This window comes from Catharus ustulatus, chromosome 2 (assembly GCF_009819885.2).
Source record: "Catharus ustulatus isolate bCatUst1 chromosome 2, bCatUst1.pri.v2, whole genome shotgun sequence".
Lineage (NCBI taxonomy): Eukaryota > Metazoa > Chordata > Aves > Passeriformes > Turdidae > Catharus > Catharus ustulatus.
Window position 1 is genome coordinate 115,270,674 of NC_046222.1, and position 24,767 is coordinate 115,295,440.

Here is a 24,767-nt window from a genome sequence, read left to right on the forward strand (position 1 = left end):
TTGAAACTAAGATCTTTTGTGTGTCTGTCACCCTTGAGGCTCAGCTCTACAGGCAGGAAGGTCACTCACTCCTCTCAGGTGTCTCTCACCTTGACCTGAGACAGTGGATTCCCTGTTTAACACTCTCTTGTGCTCCCTCTGTTCAATGTACCCTGAACTCCAAAACCTTATCCATGCCTGTTAGTAGAGGATTGGATCCCTTCAAGAGTGCAGGAGGTAAAAAGACAACTTCTCTCCCTGCTGCCCTGTTTTACAGACCCTTTAGTGTGACCTAACAGACATGGTACCACTAAGTAACCACAATCAGGTACCCAATACTCTCACTCCAGGTGTTTTAAGTTATCACTATTCAGCAGCTTTGACAGGGAAGTGCTGAATTATTACCTCCCCTCTCATTGGAGAGAGAGGGGGCTGCAAGACCTTGTGCCAACACGTAGGAACACAAATGACCTAAAATTTGGGCATTAAAACAAGATGAACCCCTTTGGTAATTTACCCCCTAAAGCTACAACTACAAGAATTTTAATGCAGATTTCAAGAAATATGCCTTCCATTACTCCTGACTTGGTCCCTAAATCCCAGTGGATTCATAGTTCCCTATGAACGTCCTCTTTCAATGCATTTTAAAAGAAAACAAAGCTTCAGACACCTCCCATCCTTGTTCACCCCCATCCTGCTTGCTCCCTGCTCCAGGTCCTTTCCCGTGAGTTGATTTCCACTCTGTGCACCCCATCCTTGTGCCTGTACTCACTCAGCACTTCTCTGCTGAAGCCAAGCAAGGCTTTTGCCTCCCATTCTCCTCTTGGTTTCTGCTGGCAGCCTCAGGCTGCTGCCCACCCACTTGGGGGATATCCAGTTATGCAGTGGATACATTACTCAATAGCAGAAAAATCACAATATCGTATCTTTAGAGCTTTAAACATGCTTTTTTACAATGCCACATCTCAGGTTCAAAGCATCTATTTTTTTCACAGAGTAATATAGCTTTCAGAATTACAACAGACAAAAGTATTAGTTATTGGAAAGTCAAAAAAGAAAGCTGTATATAATGAATAAGTTCCCCCACTGAAACAAGGTGCTCAGTAGAGATTTCCATTTCAACACACGGCCTTGTTATTTACATTAGAAGCATTTGGTTTTCTGATGTTACAATACTTGCATCTTTATAAAGGCAATGTGGGCTCTGTGACACCCAGAAACTCACCTGTGCTACTGCTTGGTGGCCAGGTGAGACACAGGAACCTAACAATGACACCCGCCCCCATCTCTCCCTCTCTCCCTGTGTATTTTGATAAGACTCCTTCAGCATGGAATTAACTGAATACCAGGAATTCATTAGCCTAAGGAGCCTGTTCCTTCTCAGGAAACCATGCTACCTGAGCTGCATTCATCTTCTACCCAGAGCAAAACAGGCACATTTTCTTAGTGTAACAATTTTTTTTATTTCAGTTACTTTTTCACATAAAACTTTATGTAAGCTACAAAAATCGTGAAATGCAGAAATGGTAATAAAACTGCAAACTTAAAAGTTTAGATAAAAAAAATCAGTCTTTCCCGGCTAACAATGACCATTTAAAACGAACCATATTTTGATGGATTCATTTAATAAACATACCATACACTTCTCAAAAATAAATAAAGAACAACATCAGAAAAACCAATACTATCAACAACATGAAGCATTTAGTCATCTTTTTTTCTTTCCTTTGAAAGACATAAATGAAATTTCTAGGCACAGTTTTAGGCATTATAGAGGACACAGAGGCAATAGGTTAGTGTGCACTGCGCTGTACAAAAATACAGTCTGAATAAATTACATTGCTAGCCATAAGATTAGACTTCACTTACCAGTCAGTTCATTGCATGTTTAATAATATACAGTTACATGCTAATCCATATATATCATTTATATTTCAAACACATAGGTCTCTCTATATTTGTTTTTAAAATTTACAAAAGCTAAACGAAGTTGTGCAAGAAGTCCAGAAGAGGTGCTGGGTATTTGTCAGCACCGGACGGTATACTTTAAGCTTAAAAAATACAAATAACTAGCCCTGCTTGCAAGTTTGCTATATATATATATTTATTCATATATATTTGGGGAAAATATGGATTTTTTTTTGTGGGAGAGAATCATTCTGCCAGTGAGATAAAGTCAAACAACTGAAATAATGGTGACATGACACAAGCACAACATACAAAATTATTAATTTGTCGTACGTACACTCAGGACACAGACTCGCATCTTTTTTGTGGCTAAAAAAAACCCCAAGAATCAGCACAAAGTTGGATTTACCCTTAGTTCCATTCTGAGAAACAGAATGCTTGCCAAAATTTGCAATGGTTAATAGGAAAAAAAAGACACTGCAGTAGCAACCTAAGCTAAAGGTAGGTACCTAAATCCACATACTAGATGCCCAAACACAAAGGTCCTGAGGAGTCTGAGGTGGCTCCTAATGGGCTGCATCACCTTCAAGAGGCAAAGCAGATGTTGGGACTGAAAATCAGATCTCTGACCCAACTGTGAATCAAGAACTTTGTCTTTAGGCATTCACATTTGTAAATTGTTTTGCCTGAACAGCTTTCACATTAACAGCCAGTGACTTGCAGAGCACACACCATTCATTTGCATTTGCCTTAGGCCTGGCAGTTGCTTTTGCTCAAACTCTATGTAAAGAAAAACAATTTGATAAATTAAAGGCTACGATATGGGTTCAGCATTGTACCTTCTTGTCAGCACAAAGTGCCACACAATGCCAGCCCCAAAACACTATCTTAGAAACGTACAGACATCTTCTCACAGTGGGCTTCTCTGCACTAATCTAATTCCCATGCCAAACTACAATGTTCTCCATGCTGCTAAATAAAAGCAGAACTACACAGCTGTTCAGAAAGATACTGAGTTAAGTATATACTGAATATCCGCCTTAAGTCAGTCCCAGGAAATAAAGCAGAGTTACAAATGCTCTCTTGGTGCCTGTGAAATAACTGGATACAAGTTTTCCTCCCACCCTTTTTGTTCTCCAGGCATTGCCATGCAGTCCCTTCCATGCCAAGCTGTCATTTTGCTCCATCTAATCTAATTAATCACCGCTGGTTCTGCAAAGGCTGCCGGTTCAGAATATTCTGCCGCAGTAGTAAAGACTGAACTCCAGAGAGTCCCAGAGTTTTATAAACCATCTCCACAAGCCAGCAATACTTGCACAATGACCTCCTGCAGGCAGCCCTGTGGTCCCCTGCTCAGGGCAGACCCTCAGCACCCTGCAGATGGTGGCCCAGCAGTAACACAAGAGATGCCATCTCAACACCCAGCGATTCAGGAGCCTTTTCCCTGGAACCAGCAAAACCATTTGTGTAGAGGTGGATGTGCAACCCCAGCATATCTGCTTGTGCAGAGGTCCACATAGAATATATTTTAATTTTCTCCATTAAAAAAAATAGTTATTTCTAAAGATTAAAATTGTATAAAAATATGCTTATAATTAATTGAAAATATCCAAATAAGCAAATTGTAAACAAAAATAAAAGTGATGCGGATTAAATTCATGTGAAGGTTCTCCCTATTTCATCTTGGGTTTCATTTCATGAGTACAGTCTCTGGATGTTGTAAGTGGGAAACATACTAAGCAAGGAGTAATCAGATGTACATAATCATCAAAAAGTCCATTAGAAACTCATCTTTTAAAAACAAGAGATTACCTCCTGAAGTGCTAATGTTTTAATATGGACATGATTGGGTCTCAGCTATATTCTTATGAACAGGGACACTCACAACCTAACCAGATTTTTAAAAAATGGCAGTTTTTAAATTTGCAACACCCTTAGAAAAGAATTTTTAGCAAGTATTATATTACACATGGAATAGCAAGAAGTTATTTTTGTCCAATTCTACCTCAACTTTATGTGAACTTTTAAGCATTTCCCGTAACACAGAGTCTGTACAAGGGCATATACAGAAGACAAACCATTGTGTGTTTATTTTGTAACACCAATCAAAATTGGGGCACCAATCCAAGACTTTCAAGAATGTGTACAAAGTTAGTATTTTAACCACTGCATCACAGCTCATATTACAATTTTAAGATGAATCATTTTTCTCTCTCTGCATATATATTTGCATTAATATATTCATTTATAATAACAAATACCTTTCAAAAATATAACTGAACTTGTTCCATATGCATTTTTTCCATCACAATGTTTGCAAGTTAAATTGGTACTCAGGACAACTGCAATTCATTCATACATTTTAGATGTCTCAGGGACAGAACAGGTCTTTTTCTATTCCCCTTTACCTTCACCCCTCCAGCAAAACACTGAGAGCTGAGACAACTTCCAACTACACAGTCAGAAGCACATGTCTCTGGGTTTGGACTTCCTTCAACAATCTGCTACAGCTGGCACGGTGATGTCGATTACTAATTCATGAAATCCTGTGTGGGTTGGTGGCTTGTTTGGGTTTTTCTTTTTTTTAATTATTCTCCCAGCAGACTGTTGAATGCAGATATTAGACAAGTCATTAACCAGTTACATTCACTGCCCTCAACACAGTCCCTTGCAACTAATTCCTTAAGAGCGCCTTTGAGCAAGTAACAAGGGGCCAACTCAGCCTATTGTACAAGATGCCATTGCCTGCTTATCAGACATCTGAATCCTCTATGATACAGGGAAACTTCTAAATGGAGCCCATACCAGCTGCTCCCCTGAAGGCAATAGCAGATGCTGGCATTGCATTCCAACTAGTTTTCTCACAATGATCGCTGTCACGTAGATCCTTTTGCTTGTTGTCAGGAAAAATGAAGTTTATGTATCAGCGGCTTGCAGCATCTGCCTATGTAACATCAGCAATCCTAGTGTTTGCAGTTCTTCTAAATGGTTGTAAAAGCTGGTTACAGTGTTCACACCCAAAAGGCAAAGGCTATTTTATCAACAGAGCAGACTGTTTGGTGCTCCACAAGTGTTCTAAAAAAACTGTGAGCTAGAAAAGATGGGGAAATCCTTTTTTTTTAAATTATTTTTCTTTTCATTAAATGATTCTAGTAATAGTCTTCATAGTTCTTAGGGTTTAGGCAATAAAGAATGGCACCCCCAAATGAAAATATAGTTGCACCCCATGCCAGGCCATAGCCCCAGTTGAATTCATGGTATATTTTCAAGCTGACCGTTTCGATGAACTTGATTGGGTAAAGGACTAAGCTGCAGACCTGGAGAACAACTGAAAGAGAAAAAAAAAATATAAACATCAGAAGAAGTCTTATTTTAGTTCCCTAAAACAATGAAATTATCAAATAACTGAAATTCACATTTAAAATGCTTTTGGTGATTTTTAGCTTCTACGTGCTGCTCTTTTTAAATCACCTTCATTTCATTCACAGAGAACAGAGCAGCTCCTCCATACTCCCTCGCTGATGAACAAATATTATTGCTGTGATATAAACATGACCCTTCAAACTTCCACAAAACAGAAAGTAGTATTTCCCAAATCCTTTTCAGTCTCTCCTTTATATTTCAGTTTGCAGTCATTGCTCCTTCCATAACAGCAAAACTTGTTCTATTGCCATTATAAATAAGTCAGAATGAGAAGTGAGAACACATATTAGGAAATGTAGCTGAGAATCAAATAATTTACTTAGCCTAGAAATAATTCATTGTCACAGGTGATATATACTTGTGTTCAGTAGAGATTCAGTGAATCACATATTTCATATGCATTACTGTGTTCTGTAATCAGAATTAATGACATTCTCGCACAGAATACCAAGGAATCTATAAAATCTGATCAGCCACTAAACTTCAAACCAGCAAACTATTATGAATTTAGAGGGTGGGTCAGAAATTCTGTGTGATGAAAGAAGATAATAAAATAGATCAAATTCTAAGACATTAAAAAGCTTCAAAATCATTGCTTCCTACAGCACTGTCTCGGAGATCCACAGACACGCATTGGCCAATTCACTCCCACACACACCCTTGTCCAACACACCCAGGAGACAAGTGCTCACCTGTCCTGAGGGCAGGACTGGTATGGGGAGATCATGTCCTATCTTCATCAGAACCTCAGTGATAAAACTCTACAAACTCACTGGAAATTTCAGCTCATCCCACCTTAGCTGACAAAATAGTCTTTGGACCCTTACTCGAGACTGTCAATCTGAATAATGTTTGCATAGTGGATTTTCTGATGAGGATGTCAAAGTCCACAGGACTTTTTTTAATTCTACAGTTACTGAAGTGTTACTTAGTTTATTCCATTTGAATACAATTTTTTGTCTGTCAGCTCACGAAATACTGCGCAACATTCAAGAAACTCTGCAAAAGCATCTACTCTTATGAAAAGATTATGCATTCCAGTTCTGTATAATGAGAGCATCTTCACATCCAAAAGCACCTCAACATATGCTCAGCTTTCAGACACATCTTTAAGACCATTCAAGGTCAGAAAGGATTTCTGAAAATGTATGGAAATATATGAGTTTTTCTTTAGTGGCTTCCTGCACTGGGAATACAGCATCTCTGCTGAGTCAATGCAGAAACTGCTCCATGTGTGTCTGTGTCAAGTGCAAACCAAGGAAGTCTCCACCTTCCCCAGTGTAACATATGAAGTATGCTTAATTTCAATCTACAGATTGGACTTGTCAAAACACAACCAAAAAAAAGTGATTCTCTTGGAAGAGGAACATGTTGCTAGAGCAGCAACACACACAAGAGGGTTTTTTTTGACATTTCCTCAGTGAGGGTTCCAGCTTTTCCTACTATTGGTCCAGATACACTACTGTAGAACTCAAAAGAAGTGCTGGCAGCAAGTGGCTGGTGGGAACAGCCACCCTACATAGCACTGTCATCACTTTGCACTAATTTTGCCTTCTGTCATTGTTTTTCCCTGCAGAGCAGGAAGGGAGCTGTGTAAGCCAGAAACAGCAGTCAGTGAAGTTATGAGAAATGACCAGCATGACCCCAAAAAGATGTTAAAAGTAATGCCAGCAACTACTGATCTGTTTCTAATGAATTTAAAGGAACGCCATGCTATGCTGATCTGCTTAGAGGAAGCGTTTACTGTCTTTCTTCAGAAGTACAAGTCTTTTCCTGTAGAAAAAACAGGCTGCAAAGGAAATTGTTAAAAATCTGCTGCTCAAATGCTGATCAGAAAAAACTAATCATCTCAAACTTGACTGTTCGCGTCAAATATAGACACATTTTTATGAAGCACTATGATGCTTTCACAATGGGAGCAGGAATACTAGTTTAATTCCATGCACATGAAATATAAGCAATTATACATACTCATCATATTAAACATGCAGAAATCATAACAAATGCTTTAAAAGTAGGAAAATACTATTTCAGTCTTTTTTTTTCTTTGTTCAAATGTTTGACTATAAGTTTAGATGCAGAAAAACTCCACTTACGATGTGACTTTCTAACTGATCTGTAATTGAAAATGCTGGTGCTGGCTAGTAAGTTCTGTACTTCTGTTCTCTACCTCCTGCTCATTTCAGATGAGTAAATCACTTAATAAGTCAATAAAATCAAAGATTACCAGAAAACTCGGCTGAAACAATGACAGAAAAAAAAAAATAATCCTCTTTGTAATGCCAGGTAAGCTGGTGGTAGTGAGAGCGGACATTAACCTCAGAGATTCAGGATGGACATCAACAAAGAAAAAAGTATCATAAGAAGGGCAGCATAGGCCCAGGTTGTGACATCTTCATGCTTGAATTTCTTCAAAACTGGACCAGACAAAGCTGTCACTGTTAGTGACCATCCTGCCTGAACAAGGAGATTGTACTACATAACGTACAGAGTATTTTCCCCAACAGCATTTCTTTGATATTATGACTCTTCTTGCTGCCCTACAGCAACCTGCACTACATTCTACTGAAGTCAGTCCTTCTTTTTCAGACCATTCCATCAACTTCACAAAAGCAAATTCTGCCTTTCAATAAAACTGCAATTTTTTCTACTTCCATTGTAAAATGTGACAAGTAAACTTTCATTCTATCTTCCACATCATGAAATACGAAATGAAATGAAAATATGTAATAGCACAGAACTAAGGATGCAGTCCAGCTGGACTGTGCTCTCTCTGCCAGCATTAAAAGACACCTCCTTAAGTATTATCCAATTATTATCTGCCACCATTTTATATAACTCTCTTACCTATAGTATTTTCATTTAGCCACCAATTTTCCTAGTTTGCATGTAAGAGCATCTTGTGCAACGTGTTAAAAGCTTGCTAACATCAACAGGTTATTCTTCCAAACTTTGTTAAAACACAACAGCAAAAGGAAAGCATCTTTATTTTTTCTTTTGTTTCTTTTACGACTTTCAGCAAGCACACTTTCTCTTTCTGCCCCTAAATTGGACTTGGTTAGCACTTAGTTAAACAGTAACATGACAAGTTTGTGAGCCTGCACTTTGAGGGTGCAGTTTTCAGGGCCAGATTGGTTCATGAGTTCTAAGATACCCCAGCAGGACTATGAGCTGGAGACCTCCACTAGACCAAAGAGCCACATGAGCCAAGGTGGCTCCATGCAAGATTTCCTGCAACTGCCTCCCTGTCTGCTCCATTTTTCCATTACTTGAGGCGTTCCTCTACCTCTCAACATTAAAATAAATACTGTCAGCTCTATGGAAACACATTCACATCTTTGCATTACTTGCTGGCTTAGTCTCAGCATCTAGGTTGAATTTTGGTTTTTTTGGTCCCTTTCTTTCTCATGTCTTCCAGTTCTAGTCAGTCAACCTTCCCCCTCACCTACAGAGTTGCTAACTGAAACTTGAAGATGAGAAAAAAAAAATCAAAACTTGAAGGAAAAAAAGTAGCCTGGAGCCAACTGTTTAGACTCTATAAAGCACCTGGAAATAACTTTTCCATTTTGTCCTTTCTTCCACATAGAGACTTTTTCTACCCAACACCCACACATCATTAAATGTCTCTGGGCAATGCATAGTGCCCTTTTTCCAGAGGCAGCTGATAGACTCCCAACCACAGTTACACAGAATATTTGGTCTTGCCAACACATTCACAGGTCAGAGTGGTGTTTATCCTGAAAGATTTGTGAAATCCACAGATGGAAGGCTTGAATCCATGGAAAGCTGCATAAGGCCCATACTGCTACAATCTCAAATTTCGCCTCTTCAGTGGGGGATTCTTTCCACAATTCTTTCAAGATACATCATCCATATTCATCTCTACAAATTGCTGACATCAAAGATAAAACCAGCAGGAAATGTCTTTTAACAATATAAGTGTCAAATCCTGAAAGGATTCTCCTCAGATTTTCCAGATAATGAAGAAGAATGGGGCAGGTTGTCTTGGCCTCACCATCTCTCTTCTCATATGCTTCAGGTTATGGCTGCCCAAAATGCACATGCACATGCACACACACAGAGGCAAAGGGAAGATGTGAACACAAGCTAAAGAAGCAATTCAATTTCCTCTTAGATTCAAGTAAGCAGTAACCTCCTCACCATCAACCTTTTGTAGTAAAGACTGGAAGCAATTTTATGCAGAGGAGAGCACAAGAAGACAAACAGTAGGAATGAGGAAATCTTTTCTTGTGGAAAGGCATTTCTTTTTTTAGTACAAACTAAATTACTAAATGAGCAAGACAGGCAAGACAGGCATGTATGGTTGAATAATTATCGAGTTACTCCACAACGTTATGAGAAATGAAGCCAAAAGCCAAACAAGACACCACCAGAAAAATTAAATAACCCCATTTCCTTCAAAGTTAACTGCTCAGCATACCTTATAAACCTCAGAATTAACACTAAATGTTAACATAATGGCACCAGTACCTTTATTTATTTAACCAAGCAAGCAATGCGACATATAGAACAAAAGCAGATAACTTCCACTCAAGGAATCTGATCCTAGGTTGCTTTAACTTCCTAAAAGCAAATGAAATGTTTTCTAGGAATGTGTCTTGAGCACATAAAAGGGCTATCTTTAAGGACTTGGTTCCATCAAGGCAAAGTTATCAGCAGGGGGCAGCAGGAGCCTTCCCGGAGCTGTGCTTCATCCCAAACTCCCTCCAATTCCATGCTCTTATCCTCTCATATCCTCCTAAGTGGCTTTTTTTAATACATCCCGAGGTGCTGTCATCCTCTTCATTATGGGCTATCAGAAGGGGCTTAAGCTGCTGGCTCCAATGCAGATGTGAGTGACAGGATGAAGGCAAACCACGGCTGCTGAGTCTCAGGAGAATCTGAAACATCCATGCTGACGAAGCCCCAAAGCACCAGAATATATAAAAGGAGATGATTTGATATTGTAATTGTACCTCACTGGACCAGTCTTACAGACAATTCAGATTCTGAGGTCTCCCCTAAGATTTTGTGATAGTTTATATAAACTGTTCCATTTTTGCGTTTTTAAAACCAAACAGGGACTACACTGTGACAGGTTGTTAAATTAATAACCAAGCGAGATGACACAACAAAATTAATTCCTTATAGCACAGGGGCATATATAAACACCTTGCAAGATAATCCTATTTATTTTCACATGTAGAGCTTCCAGGGTTCACCTTTGGGTATTAATTTCCCTGTTTTAAAATTGCAAAAGAGAGAACATTAAAATAAAAATGGCTTTGCATGAAGAATAAAAATGGGGACATCAAGCAGCACAAAGTCACAGATTAAAAATGGTATTTTGAGATTTAGCCTCTGTAGTTTCACCTGCTGCATTTACTTCACAAAACAATAAATATAATGCAAATAAATAATTGTTTATGAACTAATAATAGTGCAACTGCAAAAATGATTAATGATGTGCAGAACTTACAGCCTGAGAAACCTCAGTGGAGTTAACACAGAAGTAACCAAACACCTCTGAATTAGTATGCAGAACGAGGCATATCTCCCTCCATGAAAGTTCAGCTGCTCTCAGGAAATCTTTTTAATGATGGCAGTGCTTACCTGCAGCAAAGAGCATGACTGCAACTGGTCTGTAGAACCGCCTCCGAGATCCCACGCAGATGGAGATCAGCCCAACCAGGAAAGCTATGAGAATAATGGCAGCACCACCCAGCAGCAGAGCCAGAGTAGCTATCTGCCAGTCTAGGGGAGGGAAAAAACAAAGAGGGGAAAAAAAAATAATACCATTTCAGTAAAACAAGCCCATAGGCCTGACAGAAACAACAGAATGTGAGGAACACAGGGGCTGCATCAAGGCTTGGGTAAATAAACACTGTGCCATGATTCTCTTTTCCCCTAATTAGTGAATCACCTTCATGAAACAGATGTAACTCAGAAGCAATGTGCCACAACCTCCCACGCTTACTGAAGCCTTAGTTGGCCTCATTGGGATTTTGTCTCAAGTAAAACTGAGTAATTTGGTCCCCTGGTTTTTATCCAATTTAGAATGAGAAATTGAGGCTGGCTGGGGATTAGCTGGGGTTGTGTTAGCTGACCCTGCTGTAACTTTCTCACAAAGGAGAATGAAAGTCAAACCTCTGCTTGAGCTGATCGGGATGACACAGCAAGGGAAATGCGCGGAGCCTGATACACACCTGTCTCTTGGGGAGTACCAAGGCCACACAATATGAGTAACAAAACTGAGGAGTTGCTCAAATGTTTAATATATTTTTTTTTTTCTTGAACACTAAAAGATAGCTGGAAATTAAGACTTTCTAAAGGCAGTAACAACTATGAGCTGCAGACCCAGTCACATCTCAAGCCCATTTTTAAATGTCAGCTATCCTCAAGTGTCAGTTTTTCCTCTCCCAAAAGCAACCTCTGTATGCACTTGGCCCAGGGTCTTTTCCAGTTATTCTCATACATAATTGATACAGTTACAAAAAAAATATTTGCAGTCTTAAATCACCTCAATCAGAATCCATTTGTAAGCTGATGGCCATGATGCATGCATGCAACATCCAAGATCTAACTTAAGAGCTTCTGTGAGCTTTTAGAAAAGCACAGGCTTTGGGCTCTCTCTTTTCCCAAAAGAGTATCTAAGACCTTTCCTCTCTCCAGAGCAGGCATCAAGAAAAAGAATCAGATCACTATTTACTGCTTATCTATACTGCTACTATTTACTAGTTCAAGGAAGATGATATAAATTCAGCTCATGGGAAAAGTACCTATGGATCCTTTGCATCTCACTACTTTGAAAATAACAGCAGTCATGTGATACTCAGAATAAAATGTCCAAATGCATTAGTTCAAAGTAAATAAGATTATTATTTCCAAATTTAATTTAGATATCTTAAGGTTACTAAAACAACAACAACAATGAACACACTCTTTTGGGAGTGAGTAAAAAGCACTGTTTTAAATAAACACTGGATCCAGTTTCAAGAAGAATCTAATCTGTAGATACAGACAGTGCAGCTGTGGAGTTTGGGAATGGAATGCTGGCAGCTATTACCACCAAAAAGCCTTCACATATTACATGAAAAAGGATGAAGGAGATTAAAAGAAGAAAGTGAGTAGAAGAGCTTTAAAAGCATTGCTTGAAAAGAAAGTGATTTTAAAGGTGTGTTTGTGCAAGTACACACATTTATTTTCATTTGTTGCAGAAATCCAGGCATGTCCTTTACTAATAATTTAATTACTATGTACTCAACCTTCCAAGCTATTTTACTCTATGTTTTCTTACTGGACTAAACCCCAAGGCTGGGAGCAATCTTTCATTCTATCATCAGCATTCAATCTCTAATGTCAGTTTGCTGTGTGTCCCACTCCTACACTATCATTATTGGGATGGAAATAGGATTTTAGTACTGGACAGAGATGTTTTGGTGAGTGGTTTTTAATATTAACATGAGCCTTCAGAAAGACCAAGAGGTTAATGTACTGATGATTTAGAAACGATTTTTCCAATATCAGAGTGCATTACAGATTTAAAAAAAACAAAAATAAATAAACAGAATGGACCACTTTGGAGCAATATGTAAGGAATCCTTGTGCTAGAAAATGACACAAATACAAAGACTAGTCACATAAATCCATATCACACCAAAGTTAAGACACATAAAATAGATGAAATAAATCAAAAGGCCAGAAAGGAAAACTCAGAAACTAAAAGTTTTTGAAAGTCACCACAAATAATAAAATATTAAATATTATCTTTGCATTGATCAGGTGCCAAACTCTAATGCAAAAGGAATGTGTACAACACTGGAGTAGCAGCTAAATGGGAAAAAAGGTTGAGCTTCCTATTGCTTTCCAAAACCACACTGGAAAAACCACCAAACAACTGATAATAAATTAGGTAAAGATGATATAAGTGTAGGGTTAGAATATACTTTAACTTCCAGAACAAATATACATACACAGATTTTAGAAAGGTTAAAAAATAAACAAACTACCTTACTATAGTACTGATGTGGGAGGCAAAAGGACAAATGAGTGTTGGGCGACACCTACACTCCCAACTAAAAAAGAACTGACTTGAATAAACAAAATTAATTTCTTGAGTAAGACAACCTACTCAGTGATGCTGACAGCAGGACAAAACCAAGAACCAAACTGTTCCTCACTACCAGCTGGGGACCAGGTATTGAATGCTGTGCTCTGGGCCACATCTGGACTTGTCTATTTTTTTAGTCCCTTTCACAGGAGCATACAACGCTACCAGCCTTTGTCTTGAGCTGGAGAGACTTTGGCTGAAGAACATCATGAAGGTCAGACATTAGTGTACAAAGAATACAGAGCTAAACTTTCCTATACTGGCTACCATAGTAACTACATGCTTAAATCTCCTTGTCATCTTGGAAAAATGTTAACTTTCAATTCTGAAAGCCATTTGATCTGGTGACAAAATAAAGCTTATGGTGGATTAAGAAAGCAAAATATTCTGCATGGGTCTTCTATTTAACAGCAATTTAATTTTTTTTTTTTTAATCCAGGCCACTGGACTTTACACAAAATAAAAGAAAGATCCAAAGAACCATTACCTCCAAAGGCAGAGCACCTTGTAAATCAGATAGCTACAATATAAACACATACAGCAAGCACAGCCTTTTTACAATAAAGATCTGCAGTGTTTCTCAGACTACCCAAGAATGATTTACAGCACACAGCACTAAAATGGGATCAGGAGATTGTTCTGTTACACAGTGCTACTGGAACACAGAACATAAACATCATAAACCTACTTTAGAGTATCCAAAATATGCTTGTACCTCTTCTAGGCATGCACCAATCTTGCAAATAAGTTACTAGTAAGAACTGTAAGTTCAGGAGCCTCAGCAGTTCAGTGGAACTGCTTCTTCTCACAGAGAGAGAAATATGCAAAAACACAAGTAAAATGGGGCCTTATAGATGGTAATTATTACTTTTCTGCATTCAAAACACAATTGGTTACACTTGAAGCGTACACCACTACAGTTTTTTAAACAACATATCCATTATCTAAGAAAAATATTAAGAGTTGGGAAAAAAAACTAATAAAACTCACAGAAATATTAATAAACTTTTAGACTTTAAAAAGCACTGTGACCTAATGTCATGCCCAAATAAGATTTCCTTTGCTGGTTTAGATAACTCTAGATTTTTTTCAGTGTTCCACCATTTTAGCAATACATTAAGAACTACACTAATGTTGCCACCTATCCCATTCAAACTAGAATTAAGACATTTTTGACAATTGTTAAGCAACTTGAGAGATTTCTTAAGAACAGGCTCATTGAATGTATCTTATTTTTAGGTCTGAAAATCCCCAAGAAGCATCCCAATGTCTATAACCATAAGAAATATATTCTGCAGTTCTGACAGTGATTACAGTGTTTGCATATTTTTAACTATAACAATCTGCCCATTAATTTGGGGACGTGGGCTTCAGTATTTGGGTATATATATATATATGTATAAATATGAACATAGGCACTTAACACGTATTTTCAATATGTATTTGGTTAAAGATTTATTAAAATTACCATCATCAGTTAAAAAAGAAAAAAAGCCCCCAAGCCAAGATGATACTGTTTCTTTTCAGTTAGCTCATCACCCAACAGTCAGTGCATTTCTGAGGGACAGCTTGGTTACCTTGCTATTTGGAAATCCTGCCTGCTTCTTAGTGACCCAGAGGCACAGTTCAACTGTACATTGACATTTCTAACTCTCCTCCCTTCCTTCCCCAAAAGAAATGACCCAAGGCTTTAAGCTGTAATTTTTAATTAAGAGCAGTGCTAGTTCCTCAATTTCTTGGACAAAATAATACTTCACTACTAGAAGAAAATCAGGGAAAGCCATAAAAGAAGAAAACACATCAAAGTCCTGAAACGTGTATTTTAATAACTAGGTCCTTTTTCTAACACAAGAAAGATCAATGCAAGAGGTTGGTAGAGATGTCATGTTTTCAGTAAGGTACCTCATAATTAAATTTTTTTTCAACATAGTATTCTACCATGCAAAATAAGTAGAAGAAGTGGTGGGCATAGAAAAATACTAAGGAATATGTGAAGCATTTGTGTATAGGGCTCTTTCAGACAATGCATGTGAACTGAAATAATTTCTTAAAAAGCAATCAAATATTCCTTTCTTCCATACAATGGCTCTTCACCAAGTCTGCTCATAAAGGCTGAAGTACCAAAATGCATGCAGTTGTAATAAGATGAAGGCAATGTCTGACCTTCTAGCACTAAACAAAATCTTTGTAGAAACAAAAACACAACACTCAAGTTAAGTTTTTCTGATTCATTGCAAAGCTTCCACTTATCAAGTACCTGCTCTCAGACAATAAATAAGAAATTGCAATATAGCATTTAAAATCTAGAATAATGATTTTGAAAGAAGGTGTGAAGCAGAGAAACTTGAGAAACCTAAGAATTAAATATAACCCACTGAGTATCATAAAAATCAACTTAAATAAATAAGATAGTTAGAGATATTCCTAATTGCCTCATATTCAAACTTCAGTATCAAATAGCCAACAAAAGTTTAAGAAGTGTAGTGCATATATAAAAAAACCCATAAAAGCAAACTCAAAAGTTCTTTGGTCGCATGATCAATGAATTTCTTCTTTCTTCAGCAGGATCGTGAGCAGAGGCCTCTGTGGAAGGCAAAGGTCCACTGAATTCTGTGGAAAAGCTGAGGAACAGCAGGGGCCATTAAGTTCTCACATCAAATTATTCCACAGAGGTCACCTTTGGAGCCTCGACCTGAGGCAGAATGATGGTTTTCAAAGAGCTGCTCATCAGAATTCTGCCCTGGGTGAAGGAGATATTGGCTAAAGCTGGGAAGCCCAGTGCCTGTAAATTACTGGGTCCACACTCCTCTGCTCCTGTACAGCCAACCTGCAAGTACAGTCCTTTGGACAATGGACCTTCTGCACTCTGCAGGCAGAAGTGCTTTCTGGTAAGATCCATAGCAAACCTCCATAAATTGCTCTAGCCAGAGCTTTTCACAGAGGAGCCTTGTACAAAAATGACAATATTTTTTTTCTGCTCACTGATTAGTATAATATGTTTACTAGGTGCTGGCTGCTTCACAGACATATTCTGGTTTTTCTATGTTCTTTTTATTTTACGGATTGAGAATAAGATTTTTCTGAAGTAGGAAAATTACTTGTGCTTGTGGCTACTCAAGTCACTCAGACACTTAAAAAGTATTACCAGAGCTACAGGAACCAGCCAGCTCTGGCTGAAAGCATAATTTCCTTAAGAGAGAACTCACTTCACACCAAGGCTTTCTTCTAAAAGCCATAAATTTAAACAAATGAAATAGCTATGTTAAGTCACGGATATGCTAAAAAGAAGCTGTTTGTGGACATGACATTTTCCCTAAGAAATCTGTCTTCACCCACACACAGCAGCACACAGGACAAAGACCTTGACAACCCAAGTGCTGCACAACACCCATGGGATTAACAGGAAGACTTTACCCATAGACATTCACCAGGACACTAACAACACCCAAAGAGAAATTTAGGTATTTTATGCTGGGTGCCTAAGTGCCTCCTAAGGATAATTCAAAGGCTCCACATAAGGCATCAGTCATTTTGCATTTACTGTACAAGAGGCTTGTAGGATGATTTAGTGCTCCTGATGCCAAGTGGAGAGTCACTTAGAATCAGTCAAAGAAAAAGAGAACAAGCAGGGAGACATCCAACAAACAGCTTTCTGGTGCAGACCCTGTGTCTTACAGAGATGCAGAATGCTAATGGATCACAAGGGCAGCCAACCAGTGAAGGAGAAAAGGCAGATGCCTCCTTAGCTGCCATATACCAGGGGCTAGAGAGCTTCTTAGAGGCTGCAAGGTCTTTGCTTCCCAGCTCTGGCTCCAGACTCTAACCTCACACCTCTGCTCCTTTTTCCCAGTGGGATTTCTTGACTGCTAGGGTAGGTTGTAACTGCCCTCCTCCATCTGCCAGACCCAAGCTGCAAAAAGATTTATGAGGTCCATGAACAAATAGGTACAAGGGAATCCAAATCTGAGTCTTGCTTCAGAGAGCCAGTTAGGTAAGTGGTCCCTTCCAATGCTCTGTTGCTGTTTATGCATCTTTCCCCCGATGCACAAGAATGCTGACCATAACTGGATGGCAGCCCAGACTCAGGGCTCTCCCACCTCTGAGGGGAAAATGCCGTAGCAGCCCCCTACAGAGCTGTAACACTCTCCCTTGGGCTCCTCCTATGGCTTTCCTCTTCTCCAAGAGCAAGATAACTGAGATGAAAGAGGTTTACTATTACAGGCAAAGGTAACAGCCCATTGGCAGGATGCTCCAGGCAGAAGGTGCTCTCCCAACTACCCTTCTCAGCCTGGGAAGGACGTGCTTGATAGTCCGGGGGAGTAACTAGGCAGGCACTAGACAGACTGCTCACATCACCATGGAAAGCAGTGCCCCCCACCTTCCACCCAAAGATACCACTGGGAGTGCAGAGGACAACTTGGTTATGTATGTGAAAATGTGGTAAGCAACTCTACTGCTGTGTGAAAGAGCCAGCAAGACAACAAAATGGTCTAAATGCCTGGGGGGCTGCAGATGCATGAGCAACTTGAAATGCAGCAGGTGCTTGCTCATCTGCCCACGGACACACACCTCTCCTGAAGAATAAAGCTTGCATTCCTTATTTATATGAAATATATACACTTTGCAGAGGTGTGGGTTGGGGTGAGGTATGTTGTATGTCTGCTCTGTAGCCTGCTTTTATTTCTAAAATCACAAAGTCCTCTAAACACTGCACAACTGCAAATAAAGAATTAAGTGGTGCCATTACAAGTATCTTTATTTTACTATTTATAAGCAACATGCATTGCACATCGCTTTTGCCAACACAGGACTTCAAGACAAGCACAGCATTACAGAAAATCATGTAATCTATAATTCATTCACAGAATAGTACAGCATGTACTCAGGCATTTCCTCTATTGGATACACAGCATTCTTCTGAGATTAGCTTGCTACTATGTCATTTTAATTATTGGATATTCATTCATTCAATAAAAATAATAAAAAACCCTCAAACAACTGCACACACCCACAATTTTGAGAACTTCACAAAAACCTGGAACTCTTAGAACTCTGCCATTAGGAAAGAAGTGTGGGAGATGTGTTATACAAGCTTTTCACAATAAGATCACTATTTCTGACCTCTTCTATAAAAGCTACTACTTTTTAGTAATCTCAAGTACTATAGTTTGCATTGGAACTGAAATGTAACTATTTTCCACAGCTATCAATGTTCTTCCAGAAAACTGGAAATCTTCTGCAACTTTCAAAACTCGTTCCTTGAGAAAAACAATTAGCATTTAAAAGAGTTTGAGGTGTACTTCCCATCAGAACAATGGTTTTAAGTGGAACAAGTGAAACACATAAAGTAATACAGCTGGATGGACTTTACCACTCCTCCTGTTACCCTGAATCTTATGTGGTCATCTCGGGCCACAAATTGGTAGCAGAGGCAAGGCCACTCTCTATGCAATTCTAAATATACAAATCTAATCAAATATTGAAAATTCTTGCATTCTCCCTAACTCCAGGGACATCATATTTATTAAACAAAATTTAAAGCAATGGAGTACATTACTGATTTTAGAATTGCAATGAACAGCAGTAGCAATAATCCACTATAGCTACAAGCCTTTTTTTTTTTCTTTTTTTTAAAGAGTATTATCACTGATAAGGTGTATGGTGTTCTTGCCCTGATCAGATGAACTCACACAACATCACATATGTGCTCTAACCATGCCTCTCACTGTTTGGAGAAAGCTGGCTGCAATGGCAGCCTCCACCACACTAAAAGGTCTGGACTGCTGAACAGGATCTGCTGCTTCCATGGCCTTGGGAAGTCTAAAATTACTGGTCCATTTGTAAGAGAAGGAGCATACCTTAAAATATTCTCTCAGGGGCTGCTGTGAGGGGTAGCTAAGCCAATTCAAGGCATTCTGCACAGTTTGAAGATGCCAGAATAGACATCAGGCATAAACAGAATATCAGTCATCACAGAATCAAAAGGTTGAGAAGAACCTCTGGAAATCACTTAGTTCAGCTCCCCATGGAAAGTAGGGCCAACCTTCAAGTCAGACTCAAAGTTAGATCAGCCTGCCCAGAGTCTGACACTGAGTTTGAAGTAGTATGGGCTTTCATTTTACATCCATCTTCAGATAAAGTGCTGGGGATGATTATTAGAGTTAATACACAAAATGACGGACTACAATATTCAAAACCAGAAGGAATGTTATTAATTCCTCCTTAGATTGCATGAGCCATTTTTTTCATGTTAGTAAAATTACCTTCATTCTTCTGTTATTTCACAGCAAACTACCAGCCTTGCTGAGCTTTTTACAAATACATGTCAACATCAAATCTGTGCAACGATCCAGATCTTCTAACGAGGAAGCTGCTTTTGAGGTGGCAATTTCTCCTTGGAACAGCTCTTTAGATTCTGAACAAGGAGATACCATCCAAGACTATTCTGGCATGTCAATTCAGATATCTGCATCTAATGTGTAATTAAGGTTAAGCCCCTTGAAGTGCTGCTGAATGAACAGCCTCTGATGTTGTTTTAATTTTAAGAACAAATTAGAACAAAATTACAAGCATAAAACTAGACTCCAGTTGTTTACTGTACCATGCTATAGGCTAAGCTTACCTTCATTGTTTGCTCATCACAAAGTATAATACACATTCAGAGACTCTGTTGCATCTATTTCCTGGAGAATGTTTTGTCTTTCAAACATTCATGGACAGTTCTAAAAGAGCATAATATTCTTGGAGAAAACTGAATGCTGCATAAAGAAATCCACAAGTTGTAAAGTAACAAAGCCATATACTCCCACATTCATTAGAATGAATGCAGTTAATCAAAACCATTCAAATGTATTTTTATATATGCTGTCTTCACAATAACCTGCAAAGGAGCCATTATTTTCTATGAATAGCATATGCATGTATTTAAGTCAAAATAGACAATGTACACCTGTAGGTCAGATTCTATGGACTCTTTATTTCTTCTACATTACATTTGTGTATCTTTGATTTAAAGAGCTATAATGGCTGCAGTCTACTGCACAAATTCAAATTTCCTATTATTAAACTGCAGGAAGAAGACAAGTACCTGTGCAGGTAGAGATACACCAGGCAGTTTTACACAGGATGCATTTAATTTTAATGCTATGACAAGAATAAATATTCATATATAACTCTTGATAAATCTGTAAATGAACAAACTAGACATAATGCATTTCACATAAGGTCTATAAAAAATTAATTTGTTTAAAGACACACAAGTTTAAAATACAGTTGATCTAAAGAGAACTTGTGCATTAGCCAAGGTAAGCTTTGAGTACAGAAAATAGTTATATGCCCAGACAGTTGGTGAAACTTCAGAGCTTTACAACTGCATTTCTGAATTTCAAGATTTTATAATGAAGCTTTCCACACTGGTAACTTTGTTAGGTTTTCATCTCCTGAAGTTGCTGCTAATGGGAGATTTACACAGATCCTAAAGACTCAAAAAAAAAAAAACAGAAAAGCAAACTAAGATGAGGTATTTTATAATTTTTAGATGTCAAAAAATTAATTTGACTCACTGTTATACATACTTGAACCATAATTATTGTGAAGTTCTTACACAAGTTTAAAAGCAGTACGTGAGCAAACAATAGCTTGCAAGTTAGAAAAAAGCCATTGGAACAGTGAAAGAATGAATGTGAACACATGCTCCAAGCACTAGCAAAGCTCAAGGAAAAATTAGATTATTCCCTGCTACAACAGCCAATGCAACCATGCTCTGGGCATTTCCTTCTGCTCTCCACTACCAAGCTGCCCTTCTGACAGCAGTCAGGGGTCCTACATCTAATTACAACAAAAGTTTTTAATTAAACCTCGTATATGCTTTAACAGCTTCTAGTATGAGCTTGCCCTTGATGATGCCACTTGAGGTGCTCTCCTTCAAGGAATGATGAAGTAAATCTCTTAAAACCATGGGTGAAGATACCATTCTTCCTATGTGTGCTGCTGCTTCTCACAGCTAGCTGCAAAGCTGCCTGCACTGGTATCAAGCTAAAAGAGCTTTCCCTGTGGGAGCTCTCCACTATCTCCAAAAAACTGCTTGCTGGATTCACAATGTAGGAGGAAAGTACGCTTAAAATATTAATGCCAGCACACAAAATGGTCTTAAATATGAGCCCAGTCCAACTCTGTGAACTTAGTGGGAGCCTTCCTACTGGCTTTAATGGCAATTGTATCACACTAGCAGAAGGCAACAGGGAAACAGTGCAGTTTCTCATATTTCAGGTCTGGTCAGAATGCAGTACTCTGTGCTGAACATGAGGAAAGGGAATGGTTTATCCCAGTCACCTCGAGTAAAACAATCGTTCACTTCTTCCACAGTAGCTTGTGAAACTTGGCTCTACTAGACTGGAAAGCATGTGAGGAAAATGGGTAAAGCTCATTCAAGGAAACTGAATAAAACTGGATAGGCAGGAATTTGTGCACATGATAGAAGAAAGCACCAGCAGAGGACAGATCAGATTTTCAACACACAGCATCCAATGAGAACTACATCTCATTCCTATCCATCCTCACCCATTCATCTTCCACATCCCCACAGACAGACAGGTGACCAGCAGAGGAACAAGAGAGATTAGAGTCCTTTTATGCTGTGCCATAAGCTGTCCTGCTTCTCTTCCCGTCCCACTTTTGTGTGCATGTGTGTGTACAGACGCATGCGTGACGGGGAGACCCATCAAGGGGGGAGCCCAGAAAAGTGTGTGCAGCTGGGGGATTTGAAGCAGGTTCTCATTCAAGCCATCTGAAAAGTCTTTCTGTAATCAAGGGGATACTATTTCAGGAGACAGGGAGAAGGGGCAAAGGATTCACATTGCTAAGGAGACACGTAGAAGCTGACATTCCTACATAAATTTCCATTTATACCAGGGAAGGGAAAGAAAGCACTCCAAACTTTGTGCAGATACCCTGGTAACTGACTGAAACCGGCATTTCTTTACAATTTTTTTTATGTTATTTAAAACAAAATCCCAACCAACATTTAAACCCTCAAATAGTACTGCACATGAGAGAAACAAAAAGACAAAAAAACACAGCAGCAAAGGAACCTGTGTAATTCCAACTCAAACTGAGATCAGTTATTTCTCAGAATGTATACAAGAACTTCAGAGAACAGAGGAAAATAAAACACACCGAGAATATAGTCAGTCCTTTGCTTTCCCTCCCAAAACACACGTCCTGCCCCTGCATTTACCCAACCAAAGAGCACAGCAATCCAAACAGATGATTTACCAATGCAAATGTGTGTGTGTGTGGGGACAAGAATGGGGCTGAAAACGATGTAGGGGGAGGCTGGCTGCATTTTTTAGTGTTTCTGTTGGGGCTCCAGAAGTTGCTATCAGGCATAAAGTAAATAAAACCACCCATGGAAAACCAAAACAATTATCGCACTACAAAAGAATTCACTGAAAAATATTCAACAGGCAGCTTGTTTTTATCACTCACAACCCGTTTTTTAACTACTCCAAGCAATAGTGAAATGACGTTAAAAAAATAACAATCTGTGATCAAAGACCTAAAAAGGTGAAGAACGAACGAGCATCAAGAAACCACAACGGGGAGTGTGGCATGAAGGCAAAGGAGCGTGAAAGACGATGGGGAGATCAGTACGTGCTAGAGAAAAGACACACACAAGCAAGCACACCCGGAGTGATGGAGAGTCCGAGCCCAGCCGTCCCCACTCTGGACACAGTAGCAACCGGTTTTGGTTTCGAGGAAGCCCCAACTTTCCAAAACCAGAGACTTCTCAGATGGGGGCGGAGGGGAATTATAAGATACTGGATACCAAACAGTTTCTCACTGTACTGGGAAGCAGCCGCACGGAAAAAAAAAAAAAAAATCAAAACTAGTTCAAACTCGGAATCTTTTGTGACAATACCACGGCACATACGGAGCCAGTCACCCCTTTCGCCCACTGAAGCCTCACACCTCCCGCACCCTGAGCACGATCCCCGCACACGCCGCTCGCTCGGAGCGCCGCCGCCTCCGCCCCAGCCCGACCGCCGGCGAGACGCGGGCTCGGGGGGCCGGGGACGGGTGAAGGAGAGGGAAGGGAAGGGAAGGGAAGGGAAGGGAAGGGAAGGGAAGGGAAGGGAAGGGGTGCGGAGGGCGGACGGACAAAGGTGCAGGGGACTCTCCCGGCGGCAGCGGCGGCCGGCACAGGGAGCCGGGCGGGGACCAGGGGCGGCAGCGGGAGAGGCGGGGAACCAGCGGGGGCAGCGGGGCACGGCCCCGGGCACTGCTCCGGTCCGGGGTGGGGGGACTGACCCGGGAAGGGGAGGGGTACAGTCCCGAAGGAGACAAGGGTGAAGGAGAGGCAGCTCGAGGTATGTTGGTGGGTCAGCCAGGGCACGGCGAAGGGAAGGAATTCTCAGAGCCCGGGGTGCGGCCAAGGGAGCGGGAGGCGGACGAGGAGGGGAGAGCAGCCAGGGCACGGCGGCGGAGCGGGGCCGGGGGCAGCGGGGCAGCCCAATCTCACCGCTGTGCAGCGTCGACTCGCAGAGCCAGCTGTCCAAGTTGCCGGGCTTGCGGCAGGACTCCCAGAGGGACAGGTAGTACTGGTGGTCCGCCGTCACCCAGGCGGGGCTCAGCACGGCTCCCAGGTCCAGGCACAGCGCCAGAAAGATGCACACCAGCCCCACCAGCTTCAGCGGGGTCAGCACCGAGACGCGCACCTCCTCCATGCCGCTGGCGGCCGAAGCCATGGGGCTCAGGGGAGACGAGGAGGAGGACGCACTGCCGCCGGCCCCGAGGGGAACAGGAGCGAGAGCCCAGCTCCGCGCAGAAGGGGCGGGCGGAGGGAGAAGCGGCGAGACCAGCGCTGTCTAACGGCGGCGAGAGGCGTTCGCAGGCGGCGGCAGCGCCGCTCCCTCCCGCCCCTCTCCGCCGCGCTCCCGCCCCGGTGTATCAGGTGCAGCAGCTCCCCCGGCCCTCCGGCGCCGCCCGGCCCGGCCCGGCCCGGCGCGGCCCCGCGCTCCTCCCCGTGCCCGCCCCTGCCGGGGGAGGCAGGGCCGCGCTCCGCGGGGAAGGGCCGGGGGCGCGGCCCCTGCCGGCCCCGCTCCGCCCCGCCGGGCCCGACTTTGGGCAACTTTCAGCGGCCGCAGGCGGCGCCCGGAGCCGCTCGCCTCGCCTCGGTTCTCGCTGTCCCCGAGCGGCCTCCCCGGCTCCCTTGGGGGGCTTGGCCGCGCCGGGAGCGGGAGAGGCACCGGCCCTGCCCCCGGCCCCGCCATCGCTCCCCAATCCCCGGGTGTGCCCGGGCTGTGAGGGGGCCCGGCCCTGCCCCTGCCATCGCTCCCCAATCCCCCGG

General features: G+C 41.0%; 1 protein-coding gene across 1 annotated transcript; it reads right to left on the bottom strand.

The window, feature by feature from the left end:
- Window positions 1-1,417: 1,417 nt before the first annotated feature.
- Window positions 1,418-24,463, bottom strand: TMEM47 (transmembrane protein 47). Its single transcript, XM_033052206.2, has 3 exons — window positions 23,940-24,463; window positions 10,924-11,064; window positions 1,418-5,215 (listed from the first exon to the last, which is right to left on the bottom strand). The coding sequence occupies exons 1-3, from the start codon at window positions 24,163-24,165 to the stop codon at window positions 5,037-5,039; spliced, it is 546 nt and encodes a 181-aa protein (XP_032908097.1). The 5' UTR covers window positions 24,166-24,463; the 3' UTR covers window positions 1,418-5,036.
- Window positions 24,464-24,767: the final 304 nt, after the last annotated feature.